At 41.0% G+C, this 12415-nt stretch overlaps 1 protein-coding gene across 3 annotated transcripts in view; it reads left to right on the top strand.

Moving 5' to 3' along the window:
* Positions 1 to 580: 580 nt before the first annotated feature.
* The window catches only part of LOC124781735 (glycine-rich cell wall structural protein 1.8-like), a 173549-nt gene continuing 161714 nt past the window's right edge, over positions 581 to 12415 (top strand). For all 3 annotated transcript variants that reach the window (XM_047253885.1, XM_047253884.1, XM_047253887.1), the window contains exon 1: positions 581 to 645. In XM_047253885.1, coding sequence (XP_047109841.1) covers positions 619 to 645 — 27 coding nt within the window. In that variant the 5' untranslated portion in view covers positions 581 to 618. The remainder of the gene's footprint in view (positions 646 to 12415) is intronic.

Raw genomic sequence — 12415 nt, 5'->3', positions numbered from 1 at the left:
ATGTTAACGTCCAGTAAAAAGTACCATCATACTTTCGATCAATGGCGTAGGTACAGAAGAAGCAAAGGCTTTTTTCTATCGTTCTTGATAGAGCAGTTTTGATGACCAGCAGCGCAAATGTCCCGTGGATAGTGGATACATCGATGTGGTATCCGATGATGATGATGATGATGATGATGTTTGGTTTGTGGGGGCGCTCAACTGCTCGGTTATCAGCGCCCGTACAAATTCCCAACCTTTGCTTAGCCCAATCTCGCCACTTTCATGAATGATGATGAAATGATGAAGGCAACACAAACACCCAGTCATCTCGAGACAGGTGAAAATCCCTGACTCCGGTGGTATCCGAGGTTTCGATTGCGAGTATGAAACGACTGACGGAGTTGTGAAGGGTCCAACAGAGGGCGCCGCAGGCCCTCGAGCAGAGCGGTCGCGTGTCGGAAGGAAGGCCCCGTGGCCCGTGCGCCTACCGGCCCAGCAGGTTGGCTACCGGCCGTGGTGGGGGCCCCTGTCCCCCCCCCCCCCCCCTTCCTATATAGCGGGCACAGCTGGCGCCGCTCGCATCCACTGTGCGGGCGCCGGCGCTATGCTCAGCTGACCACCGGTGCACACTGCAGCATGGGCCTTCTCAACGTCATCGCCTGCGTGAGTACTGAGCACCCGCCACTCTGCCCTGCGTGACGTTGTGGGAGTGAACCATGTACTGGAACCAGCGCGCGCGGCCGCAGTTCCGTGTCTAGGCACAGTGGAACCTCGTTTATCCGGACTAGATCGGTTCGCAGATCAACTGATCGAAAATTCGGTCAATCTGGAAATTCAGAGAAAAGATTAAAATGAAATGGGTTGGTTGTCACAAACATACACGTTTCCTTTGTTTCTCAAAAGGTTGGGTGGCGAAATCAAGTATAGGTTCTTCATAAAATTAGTACATTATCATTCATCCAATATTAATCTTAACCGAAATAATTATCGTCTGTTACATATAAGATACAACATTTACTGTACGCTTGTGTACATCCATGTGTATGGAGCGAACACTAGACTCCAACTAACTCAACATGTTCAGTTTTTTTTTTTTACATCGATTTGGATTATCCTCATTGTTGATTGTTACATCTTTGAAAGGCCCTTGTGGTGGTGTGTTCTGAGGCAGTCCTTTGTCCTCCATGCGGAGTTGGTAGCTCCAAGCAGCACCTGCTGTGTCTGCTGACTTACACCAAGTGCTGCATGCTGGTCAAGGGGTACTTCAAACAAATAGTGAAGTGATTGGCGACTCCATGGCGTGTTGTGTGCACCACGACCAAATAGTGGATAGAATTGGAAAGAAAATCAGAATTGGCCGTATTTTGTTGTTTTATTGGCAGCAAAAGCGATTTTCGGTCACTTTGTGACCATGCTCAGTGCTGTAATATACAATTAAAGTTGGCAGGCACTGGTATCAAGCTATAACCACAAGCTTAGAGCAATCACATAAATAGTGAAGAACAAAACAAATATTTGACAGAATACAGGATATTATAGACATATAAATGACACACATCTGTGGTAATAAAAAACCATTAACTTTTGGAGGAGAATTAATATTAGACACATTTGCTCATTTATGGGATACGAGAGTGCAGAAAACGTAGCACGTCTAACGCTTGTGGAAAGAGCCCCGTATGTAATTCATGTCAAAACTGCACCCACACACTTTCGCGCGTGTACGCAAATTACAAATTATTTTCACATTAGTTTTAACAGATATTAATAAAACTCACGACAACGTTTATATGCCGGAGTCATCAGTGTGTTTCTTTTGACGTGGTTCGTGAGTCCTTCATATGCATCAAGACCCTGCAGGTATCTCCCTTGCATTAGCGCCGCCGAAATAAATCATTATTTTGTTTATTAAATAACGCTTGCTAAAGTAAAAAACTCCTAATGCCGAGACCGCAATTTCCATTATACAATTAAATCATGGTGGATTTCTATAACCATCCTCAGATCGTTCAAGTCGTAAAAAAGGACTTGAATAGGCGTTGAGAAACATCAATAGCTACAGTCATGCAATGACAGACATTCGTATTATGGACCGACGACATGATGACCGTATGTAGGTAAAAGCATGATCGTGAGCGAGCCAGGTAGTAAACCACAGTCTTGCGAGTTGCATGTAATGAAGAAGGAAAATGGTCAGTTGGATTAGTAAAAATTCGATCGTATACCAATTACTGGAATTTGTACAAGAGATATAGTGAGAATTCCCATTAATTGTGTTTGAGCAGTAAATAGAGTGAGAAACTGTATCTGCTGTACAAATGCAAATAATGGGCATTCGATGCAATTTGTACTAATGGAACTGGCCTTCTTTATTACCTGCGTATTGCGATACTATGTTTCACAACCTGGTCTGCTCACGGTGATCCTTTTAACTACACACTGTCGTGGCGTTGCTGGCCCATAATACGAATGCATGTCATTTCATGAATGTAGCTAATGATGAAGTTTTTCATTCACTATTCAACTCATCTCTTTTTTACTATTTGAAGGAGCTGGAGAGGGGACTGCAGAAATCAACCGAAACTATTTACCATGTTTAAATTGTATAATGGCAATTGTGGTCCGCCGCCAGCAATGGAGAGTGAAGCTTTGACGATGTCAGTCACTTGTGCCGGTGAAACCACACAGAAAATCGTGAGAGAAATGTCGGCTAAGAAATCCGAGACAGAAGCCAACAGGCAATTTGTCAACAAGTGGCTACGAAAACCTTAACATTTTTGCACAACAATTGTATTATATGCTGTGATTGTCGCCTGCAGTTGACGTAGCAGAGAGATATGACAAGTGTGCACTGGACAGGGGGTGTGACCGTGTTGTGATTGGTTGTTGCTGTGGTAGATGTCCTGTAAGCTCATAGCTATCAGTTTGTTATTCTGATCCTGGTATAGCTGGGATTCGTCCCGTACAGAAATCTTACAGTTGTGGCGCCTCTGGCGCTCGTCTTACATTGCCTCCACAAGCAGTGGCTAGTGTCACTTTGGCCTTTAGCTCCGGTGCTACAGTGTCTTGAGACTTGAGTGCCAGCTTTGTCACTCATCATCACTGTCCTACTTGCAAATGAATAAACGGCAATAAACTGGCCTTCAGAGGCAAAAGTCATTTTTTACGGTTACTCTTGATGCTGTAAAAAGGTGCACCACCAATTTCGGCGGCAATATTATTCAACAGTTCTCCTTTATCCAAGCTATACAATGAATCTCACTTTGTGCCAATGAACACTATCACCTTCTTTGTCTCAGCAGTCATGTTACACTCCAAACAACCGGGGGAATGCAATACGGTTCAGTGTTAACTTATCAACCGACATAATTCCCTTATCCCTGCGTGGCTCTTTTCTGAATCTAAATTTAATGATTGCTGCTCTAGATTGTTGCCGCTATTACTTCCGTATCATCGACACGGTACAGAAGAAAAAGTGTAGACGATGAAGATCAGTAGGACATCTGAATTAATAATACCGAGGTAAACGAGATTCCACTGTACATAGTTCTTTTTTTAAATAATGTGATCATGCAATTTATAGACATTAAGTGATTGATTTCTTATGTTCTTTTAGTTTTATATTTATACTTCACAATCCAAATAAAATGCTCAGTCTTCTTATCTATGCCAGATGTGTGTATAATATAGTTTACGATCTTTGATCGCCGCCTCAAAGAGGCGCATGCGCTGTTGCCATGTTTCCTTATTGCTGGAACACGTTCGACACAGTTACGCACTGTCGCTTAGTGAACGAAGGATCAACGTGACACGATTGCGGATTTCCTAGAATGTGCAGGTCAGCCTGTCGTTCTCACCAGGGCAATATGTGTGAATGTAAAATTCGGTTTATGAGTACCCTATGGGTTGTTACGGGACATTACTATCCACTATAAATGTAAATGATGTATTGGATAACGTAGGAAAATCCGCGAGGCTTTTCGCGGTTGTTACTGTCGTCTATCGGAAACTTGCAACGCCAGAAAACTGTAGCGAAAGGCAGGAAGACTTATAGGCGATCGACGGTTAGTGCAATTGGTCCCGCAAAAATAAATGTAAGGCATTGTGCATAAACAGACGGAGAGATCAGTTCAATTACATGATCTCCGATGCCTTTAGTCAAGAGTTCAGGCATTAAACGCGAGAGCGTTACCGAGATGCTACACTGTCTCCACTGTCAGTTGCAAAAGACACGCTGCGCATCACAGAAAGGTTTGCTGTTGAAATTCAGAGAGCATGTTTTAGAAGACGGAGCAAAACATTACTTCATCCAGTGTACGTCTCGCAGAACGACTGCGGCAGGAAAAATCAGCGAAATTGGAAATTATACGGAGACCTATCGCTAGCCATTCTTTCCACTACTATGGGAAATGAAATACAGATGTAAATGTTGGTGTATATGTTTAGATATGGATGCGGAAGAGAAAATGAAAGCGAAATTTCTGAGCAATGTTACGGTATTTTGAACATAATTTTTTTCTTCATTTTCTTCAATATGACTCTAAATAATAAGAAAAGCTAAAGGAGAAACTCAATAATAATGTACCTTAAGTAGTCTCCCGACTTACTTACAACTTCCGCTCTTGTAATAAATGATATTGTCTCGTGAAGCTACTGATAAACATGTTTTATTGTCACATAATGTTTTCATTGAGGTAACCAGAGAAAAGGCTTAATATCGTTAACCGGTGTCGGCCACTATCAAAACGACTGAAAGCTGCATCAGACAGCCATGGTGTGCCATGGCGTTACTTTTCTTTGGCTGGCTCAAAGAAAATATCAAGTGTACAGTAACTTCAATTAAAAATAAGTGAGTAGAACTGTGAGCATTATCACCAGAGTCTCCCAGTTTGTTGAGGGATGGAAGGTTTTCATTTCGCAAAATAAGTTGCGGGTTTATTGTGCCGTAGATGGCGAGGCTATTGAAACCCAAGCTCAGGTGGGGGAAGGATAGGCGGTGATCGGGTAAACTGTCGTTGATTAATTCAGGAAAAACACAGAAAAAATAAAAAATTGATATAATTTCACGTATCTATTGGCTTTTAGGTATAACAGGTCAGTCAAATGTGCAGTGTCGATAATAGTCCGATTTGTGGACTGGAATTTCTTTGGCTCGTAACTTCATATATGAGCTAGGTTTATTTATTTATTTAACCTGGCAAGATTAGGGCCATCAGGCCCTCTCTTACATCTAACCAGGCATTCTACTTATTTTACATTCATACGTTTTAGTAGGCATGTTAAACTACATCCAGTACAAAAAGTGAAATAAACAATTAGAAAGGTACACCTGGAAAAATACATACATATAGAGTTTATATTCGTAGATCATAAGTACTGTTATAATTAGACATTATTGAAGAGACAGATTTTAGATAGGAGTGCTGGCAGCAGGGAGTATGAGGGAGACTCATGGTGAAGGGAGGAGAATAGAGAGACATGATGAAACATAATTAAGGAAATATAAAGGAAAAGAAGATTGCATGGTTAATAGAGATTGATCAAGAGGAAGAAGAGAAAGGAGCAAGATAGGAGACACTAGCTTTGCTATTTGACAGAGGAGAGGATTGGCCTGGTACATTAATTTTGTGGAGAACTTTATGAGGAAGATAGTAGGAAATGCTTCAACTTCTTCTTAAAAGCAGCAGGAGATTGAATTTTGCGCAAGGTAAGGGGCAGTTTGTTCCAGAGGCGGACAGCGGCAACTGAGAAGGAGTTTGCAAAAGTTTTTGTTTTGTGAGTGGGCACAGTTAGGATACCAAATAAGAGTGACCTCGTGTTTCGATTATGATGGCATGACAGGTTTTTAATCTCTGAAGCAAGGTACTGGGGTACTTGCGCGACGAGGAGTCGGTGGAGTAGACATAGAGTGTGGTAGTCACGCAATTTGTCCGGCCGCAGCCACCCTAGCTCGGAGTATGAAGCACTAACATGATCATATCGGCGAATGTTGCAGGTGTAACGCATACAGGCATTCATGGTTAGCTCTAGCCGTCTTTTGTTTTCACTACTCATGCCTTGTTGAATCACATCACAATAGTGGAGGTTCGGTAGAACGAGTGCTTGCACGAGCTGGCGTTTCAAGTCCTGTGGAAATATGTTCCGAAACTTTTTGAGAGCAGAGAGACAAGCAGATGTCTTTCGGCACACTGCGACTGTATTCTCCGCCCAGTTGAGATGCTCATCCAAAGATACACCCAAGTTCTTCACTGTTTTCTGATATGGTATTGGAGTACCGTCGAGCAGAATAGGAGGTAGCCGTTCGCGGAAATCTGATTTTATTAATTTCTGATGGGCTATTAAGATTACTTGCGTCTTAGCCTGTATACAACATATGGTGTGGAAAACTTTTAAACTTTGCTTGTAATTTTGCGATTTGTTTGATGCCAGACACACTAAGCACATTTACTCGTGCCGGCCGAAGTGGCCGCGCGGTTCTGGCGCTGCAGTCTGGAACCGCGAGACCGCTACGGTCGCAGGTTCGAATCCTGCCTCGGGCATGGATGTGTGTGATGTCCTTAGGTTAGTTAGGTTTAACTAGTTCTAAGTTCTAGGGGACTAATGACCTCAGCAGTTGAGTCCCATAGTGCTCAGAGCCATTTGAACCATTTTTGAACATTTACTCGTTTGGGTATCAATAGGAGAATCCAATATTCACGTTGAGATATTAGTTCCGTTTGCACGACACGGAATACTAGCATTTATCGGAAAACTGGAGGATATATCTTCGTAGTAATGTAATAAGCTTCATAGAGGACTGCTTTATTTCAGTGATTCATCACACCTGATATGTGGAGAACACATTAATTAAGTCACGTATCAGAGTGACTGTGATATTGCAGGCGACGCAGGATGACGAATTTGATCAGCGTAGCCACTTTAATCGTGTAGAAGGCTGTATTTAATGAAAAGAGAATTAATTAATGTAACAAGATTAAATAATTAATTACGTCATGTAAATATGAAATATTCAGAACGTAGTGCTAATCAAATTTTAATACACAAAATGTGAGTTAATGTTGTCCATCAACAAATTTTGTACACACTTCTATATTTCAGAGCTAAGTACATGTCTTTAAGTATAATCTATATTGTCCTCTTCTTGCAACCTAATTTCGTTAAGTAATTATTCCAAACCAAAAGAACAAGGATTTTCTGTAAAAAGGCCTTCTACAATGGTAATCTACTTATTTATGTTTGAATCCGGCCTTAAGCCAACACTAATATTAATAAGGCTGAGCATGATTATCGCGTACATAACGCTGTTTTTGAAATTGAAACAGTCTTAGAAGAGGCAGTGGATTTTAAGTAATCGTAGGAACCAGACGTGTGCGAGCTAAAGCAGCCTGCTGAATGATTTTTTCTTAGTACTTTTAGGTTGGCGACAAGTTATTCATGTTAAATTCTATTGCGTGTGTGACGTTTTTTGGTTTATTTACAACATAACAACGTAAACATGTACCAAGTTCAATTTATTTATTGAAACTAATGAGCTGACATCGAACAAACCAGTAATTATTTAGCAGTGGACCTGTTGACCTTCAACTCTGGAGTACGCGATCGAGCACAAATAAGGATTTTCTACTAATGTGGCGATGGACATTCTTGCACCTGTGGCTTGTCAGATGTATTTAGACACGAAATCTTTATGAAGTGATCAAGAGCGTCACAGTCTGAATCTGGAGACCGACCGTGCAATGACGTAAACTTGGCCCCCTACTTCAGTCTCTTGTCTTGACTTCAGTCAGTCTTGAGTTATTTCAGTCTCTTGTTTATAAAGGCGGCTAGCTATGTTGACAGCATATGAGCGCTATGATTGTATCGTATAGTTTAACGGTTCTTACCTCTATCCCACAAGAAATTTATTTATGGTACTCTTTTGTAGAGTATTTATTGATTCTGAGGGTGAGTGGAACCTACATCCACATGAGTACTCTGCGAATCAGTGTGACGCTTCATGCTCCAGTGATAAAGTACGTCACCGGAAACAGAGAGGTTGCGGGATAGAATCCTTCTTGGACCACGGAAATATTCAGTGTACCGTTAATTTAGTCTTCATCTCTTAGCGATGGATAGGATTCCATGCTAAACTGTGGGTCCCTTTTCCCTGGTTGGATAGCTGTGTTAGGTTAGGAACATGCAAGTCGCCTAAGTGGGTTTGAAAGACTTACACCTGGGCATTTATCCACAGGCAACTATTACTGTTATTATTATTAACTCTGTGGATTCCCATTATATTTTATTCTCTTCTAGGCGTCACGTGAAACGTTGCTGTAACTTCATTCATTGCTAAATGTACTAAGAGTAAGGCAGTTTTACTTTGCAAGCACAATAACTACTTTTGAAGCCTCGTAGCTGTATATCTGCTTTGATTATCTCAACAATGAAGTATCTAGGTTTTAGGGAAAATTGAATTATAAGTTGGAACAAAGTTGTCCTGTGAGTAGATTGGTGTTGTTATTGTTGTCTTCAGCTTGAAGACGGCTGTGATGCAGCTCTCCAGTCTGTACATCTCTGCACTATTATTGCAACCTACAGCCACCGGAACCTGTTTACTCCCTCCAGAGTTTTTACCGCCAAGTTTTCTCTGCATTACCAAATTAACTGCTCGTTGGTGCCTCAGACTGTGCCTTATCAACTAATCCTTTCCTTTAGTAGACTTGAGATGTAAGTTTCTGGGAAGGGGCCATGCAATGTGTTACGTGGAACGTTCAAATTGAGTACATAGAATTCGACAGGCTCTGAACCTGGAGAAAAATAACGTTTTTCGTCGGAATCAGCGGTCTTTTCACAGACCATAACCTCTGCCTGTTATTGAGGAAACAATGTTGATTCATTGTTCTATACTTAAGAGACGTTCCTGGGGGATATCTGATCATGGTTGCAAGTAGATCGATAATTTCTTCACAGGCATTACATAGCACATTATACCGGATGGAGAGTCATCTAAATACATTGATGTATCTGGTGTGACTCACGGAAGGGTAATTGGACAGTTGCTGTTCATACTGTATGTTATGAGATGACAGATAGTATTAGTTGCAAACTTAGACTTTTCGACAATAATGCAGTTATCTGAGGAAATGCTGTACCGTAAACGCTGCACTAATAATAAGCTATATTTGGACAAAATGTCACCCTGGTGCAAAGAAAAGCCCTCCACTCTTTAATGCACAGATATGCAAAGTTACACACTTCACGAAACGTAACAGTATGTCATCTTTTGACCGCAGGGATTACCGAACCACAACTACACTTGCTCGTAGCATACACGTATTTGGCAGTAGCAGTATGTACTCTCATTAGTAGATAAAGCACATGGCAGGCCATGATTGATTGGTATGATACCGAGTAATTATATTTCGCCTACAGAAGAGACTGCATATATAACATTTGTGTGGGCCATGCAGGAACACTCCTCAAGTGTATAGGACCAATATCAGATTGGAGTAACAGAGGATATAGAGCTTCTGCCAGGAAGACGTTGTTTGAATGGCGAGGGCATCTGAAATGTTATATAGTCTAAGATGCAGACACTCAACACGTCGTACAACTCGCTAGAACCTGTTTAGAAACATCAAAAAACTTCTTTCCATGTAGAAATTACGAATGTTCTTTAATCCGTTAAGAATCAATACTCTAGACAGCGTGCAGATAAAATCAGGTCAACAGCTCGCACGGGGGGACAGAGACAGTCATTCCTCATAGGTTTTAATCCGAAAATGAACGGGAAATAACCTGTGTGTGTGGTCTACCGTGCACTTCACCTATAGAAGTAGATGTAGATGCATAAACATATGTGCGATTTCTGTTTCTTTCTTTTCATGACCGTCACATGTTTCGTCCTCTTTCTAAAGTAGTTAGGCTGAACGGTTGTGGAGCTCTTTTGAGCCAGATTCCATCAGGATTGTACAAAACGGAGGGAGAATACTGAAGGCGGGAGAAAAGTGAGACTTTTGGGTGACTGTGATGAATGCATGTCAAGATTTCGGAGACATACCTGCTGAACAAATATGTAGGCGCGAAGATGTACTTTTATCTAGAAGACATCATTAGAGACGGATGTTTACTTCTACAAGTGGACGAAAATTTGACTCTTTAGACCATCAGAAATTGTCTTTCTCAGATCCTCTGAAGTAAGAAAATGGCAGAGACACGTCTCTTGTCCCTTTATAAGAAAATATGCCAAAAATTCATAAAGGTATCTTCGATTCTGCATGAGTAAAAAAAGAAATCACTATAGTTATACATGTGAAGCATTCACTGACAAGCTCTCCAATGGAGTAGGATGTTCATTAATAAGCAGAAGTTTACTAGGTGACACCTACAATTTAATTTCCATCAAGTATAACACATTCCTTCTTTAATGTTTCGGACATGTTGGCCTCAACCTTTAATTTAGGTTTTATTAGTCTTCATTAATTGATTCGGTACCAAAATTCAAAGATTACATCCGTCATCTCTGAGGTCTATGTATAATTTGTATTTTTTTTCTTAGGATTCACAGTGTCCTCCACTTTCTCCATCTTGTAGTGAATCGCAAGTGATTCATTGGCATAGAGACACTTTATTTTGATCGCTGTATTGAAGGGACTAATTTTATAGCTGAAAGAAATTTTTCCAATGAGAGGTCCAATCTGAAACAGGAGATATTTATTTACATATGCTGAACCTTTAAATCTAATTGGGCATTCTTCACATAAATTGTTATTCTCTAAATAGTGCATACAGATGCCCAGAACAGGTATTGGGAAATACTCGTTGTCATCTGGACAATTGCTCTTGCCAGGCAGTGGAACTGGGTTTTCTCATCTCGTGCTTTGTAACAGACACGTATTCTAACAACGTCCGAAGTTGCTTGAGAAACTACAAAAGGACTTTTCCTCGGCTCGAGATTAGTAGAAGAAGATCAAAGGCGATAACAGCGAGAGAAAAATGAAACAATCTCCACGTTCGTTGAGAAAGATGTGCTACCCGAACAAAGTTCAAGGCACGGGAATGACGTTACGAAAGTAAATTGTGTCGTCTTCCACGAGGCTGCAAACAAAAAGTAGCTCACAACACAAAGTGCAGTGGTTGTTATTTGGAACTCTCTGAAGGGTAATATAAGTAGAGTGAAGGGTCAAACGTTACATAAAGTGATTCAGCTTGCGTATCTCAGCGTCGAAACGAACTAAAGCAGTAGAATGCAGATATCAAAGCAACTCAAAAAATCGAATTCGAAGATGAGCTCCAAAACATTTCGACACTGCTAAGAACGTCGTCCGTATCTGCATGAGTAGCGTTAAAATTTTGTAATCGTAGGTCGCTAGTTCGAATTTCGTTAGCATTAGTTTTTTGTTTTCTTTAAATTCTATACTTATTAACAAATGTAAATGTTATTTAACGCATACTCAATCATAATTTTTTTAGTAAAAAATTTTTTTTTAAATTTTTAACCACTAATCGCATGAAAATGTGAGTATTCACAGTAAATTAAAATCTGATGTAAAGACGCGAAACATCAAATAAAAAGAAAGCAGTTTTGAATTTTAGAGTTACAAGCATTACTGTTGTACATAATTTTTTTCACTAAACAGTAAGGCATTTCACATGTCTGTGTCAGATTTTAGTTTATTTTCATGCGATTGATACAGATGTACTGATGCACACAGCTTCTACCGCTTCAGAGTCCCAGGAAGATGATGCATGAAACACGTCATAGGTCCTTTCGTTGAGCTGACTTAAGCTGTTGCAGATTTCTCCTTTTTCCTCATCAAGATACGACGTTTATCTTTAGCCCAGCGCCAGGACGTGCTAAGGGTTGCCTGCAGTAAGCAGTTTCATCAATATTTACGTGGCACAGGGTACACACCAGGTGCTCTTAAACTAAGGCAGCTTTGAGACATTGTCTGTTGACAGATGCATGAAGTATAACCACGGCAGGCTATAGGTTTAAAAGCCTTGGTAGCCTGGTGAAACCAAGCACAACGATTCTGTTGCTCAAATAGTTGCTGAAAACACCTTTTCCTGATTCTGATGAGCAGCAACCTTTTTTTACAACAGAAACCTTTAATTACGTACTCTGTCTATTCACATCAGTAATGCAACCACTCTATGAATGTACCTTTGCTAGACGCAGGGAGGCAAGGTGGGCAGGTGGCCTTGCGTGCAAGTGCGTCCCTGGATTTCAGAACATTTTTCGCGTCTTTTAAACAGACCGATTACGTCTTTTGGACGACGAAGTACAGAAATGCCTTGCGTTCGTGAATCCGTGCGAGCTTTAGGCAGCATAATAAGGGAGAAAGTCGACCTACATTTGTACTCCACAGGCCACTAATCGGTGTGTGGCGGAGAATGGGACGTTACGTAGGGTCGAAGGGCAGCTGCGGCTTCCCGGGTGAAGGCGGCGAGA

The sequence above is a fragment of the Schistocerca piceifrons genome, chromosome 1 (assembly GCF_021461385.2).
Source record: "Schistocerca piceifrons isolate TAMUIC-IGC-003096 chromosome 1, iqSchPice1.1, whole genome shotgun sequence".
In the NCBI taxonomy this organism is placed as follows: domain Eukaryota; kingdom Metazoa; phylum Arthropoda; class Insecta; order Orthoptera; family Acrididae; genus Schistocerca; species Schistocerca piceifrons.
Note: the sequence above shows the minus strand (reverse complement) of the source record. Positions and strands in the feature narration are given on the sequence as shown.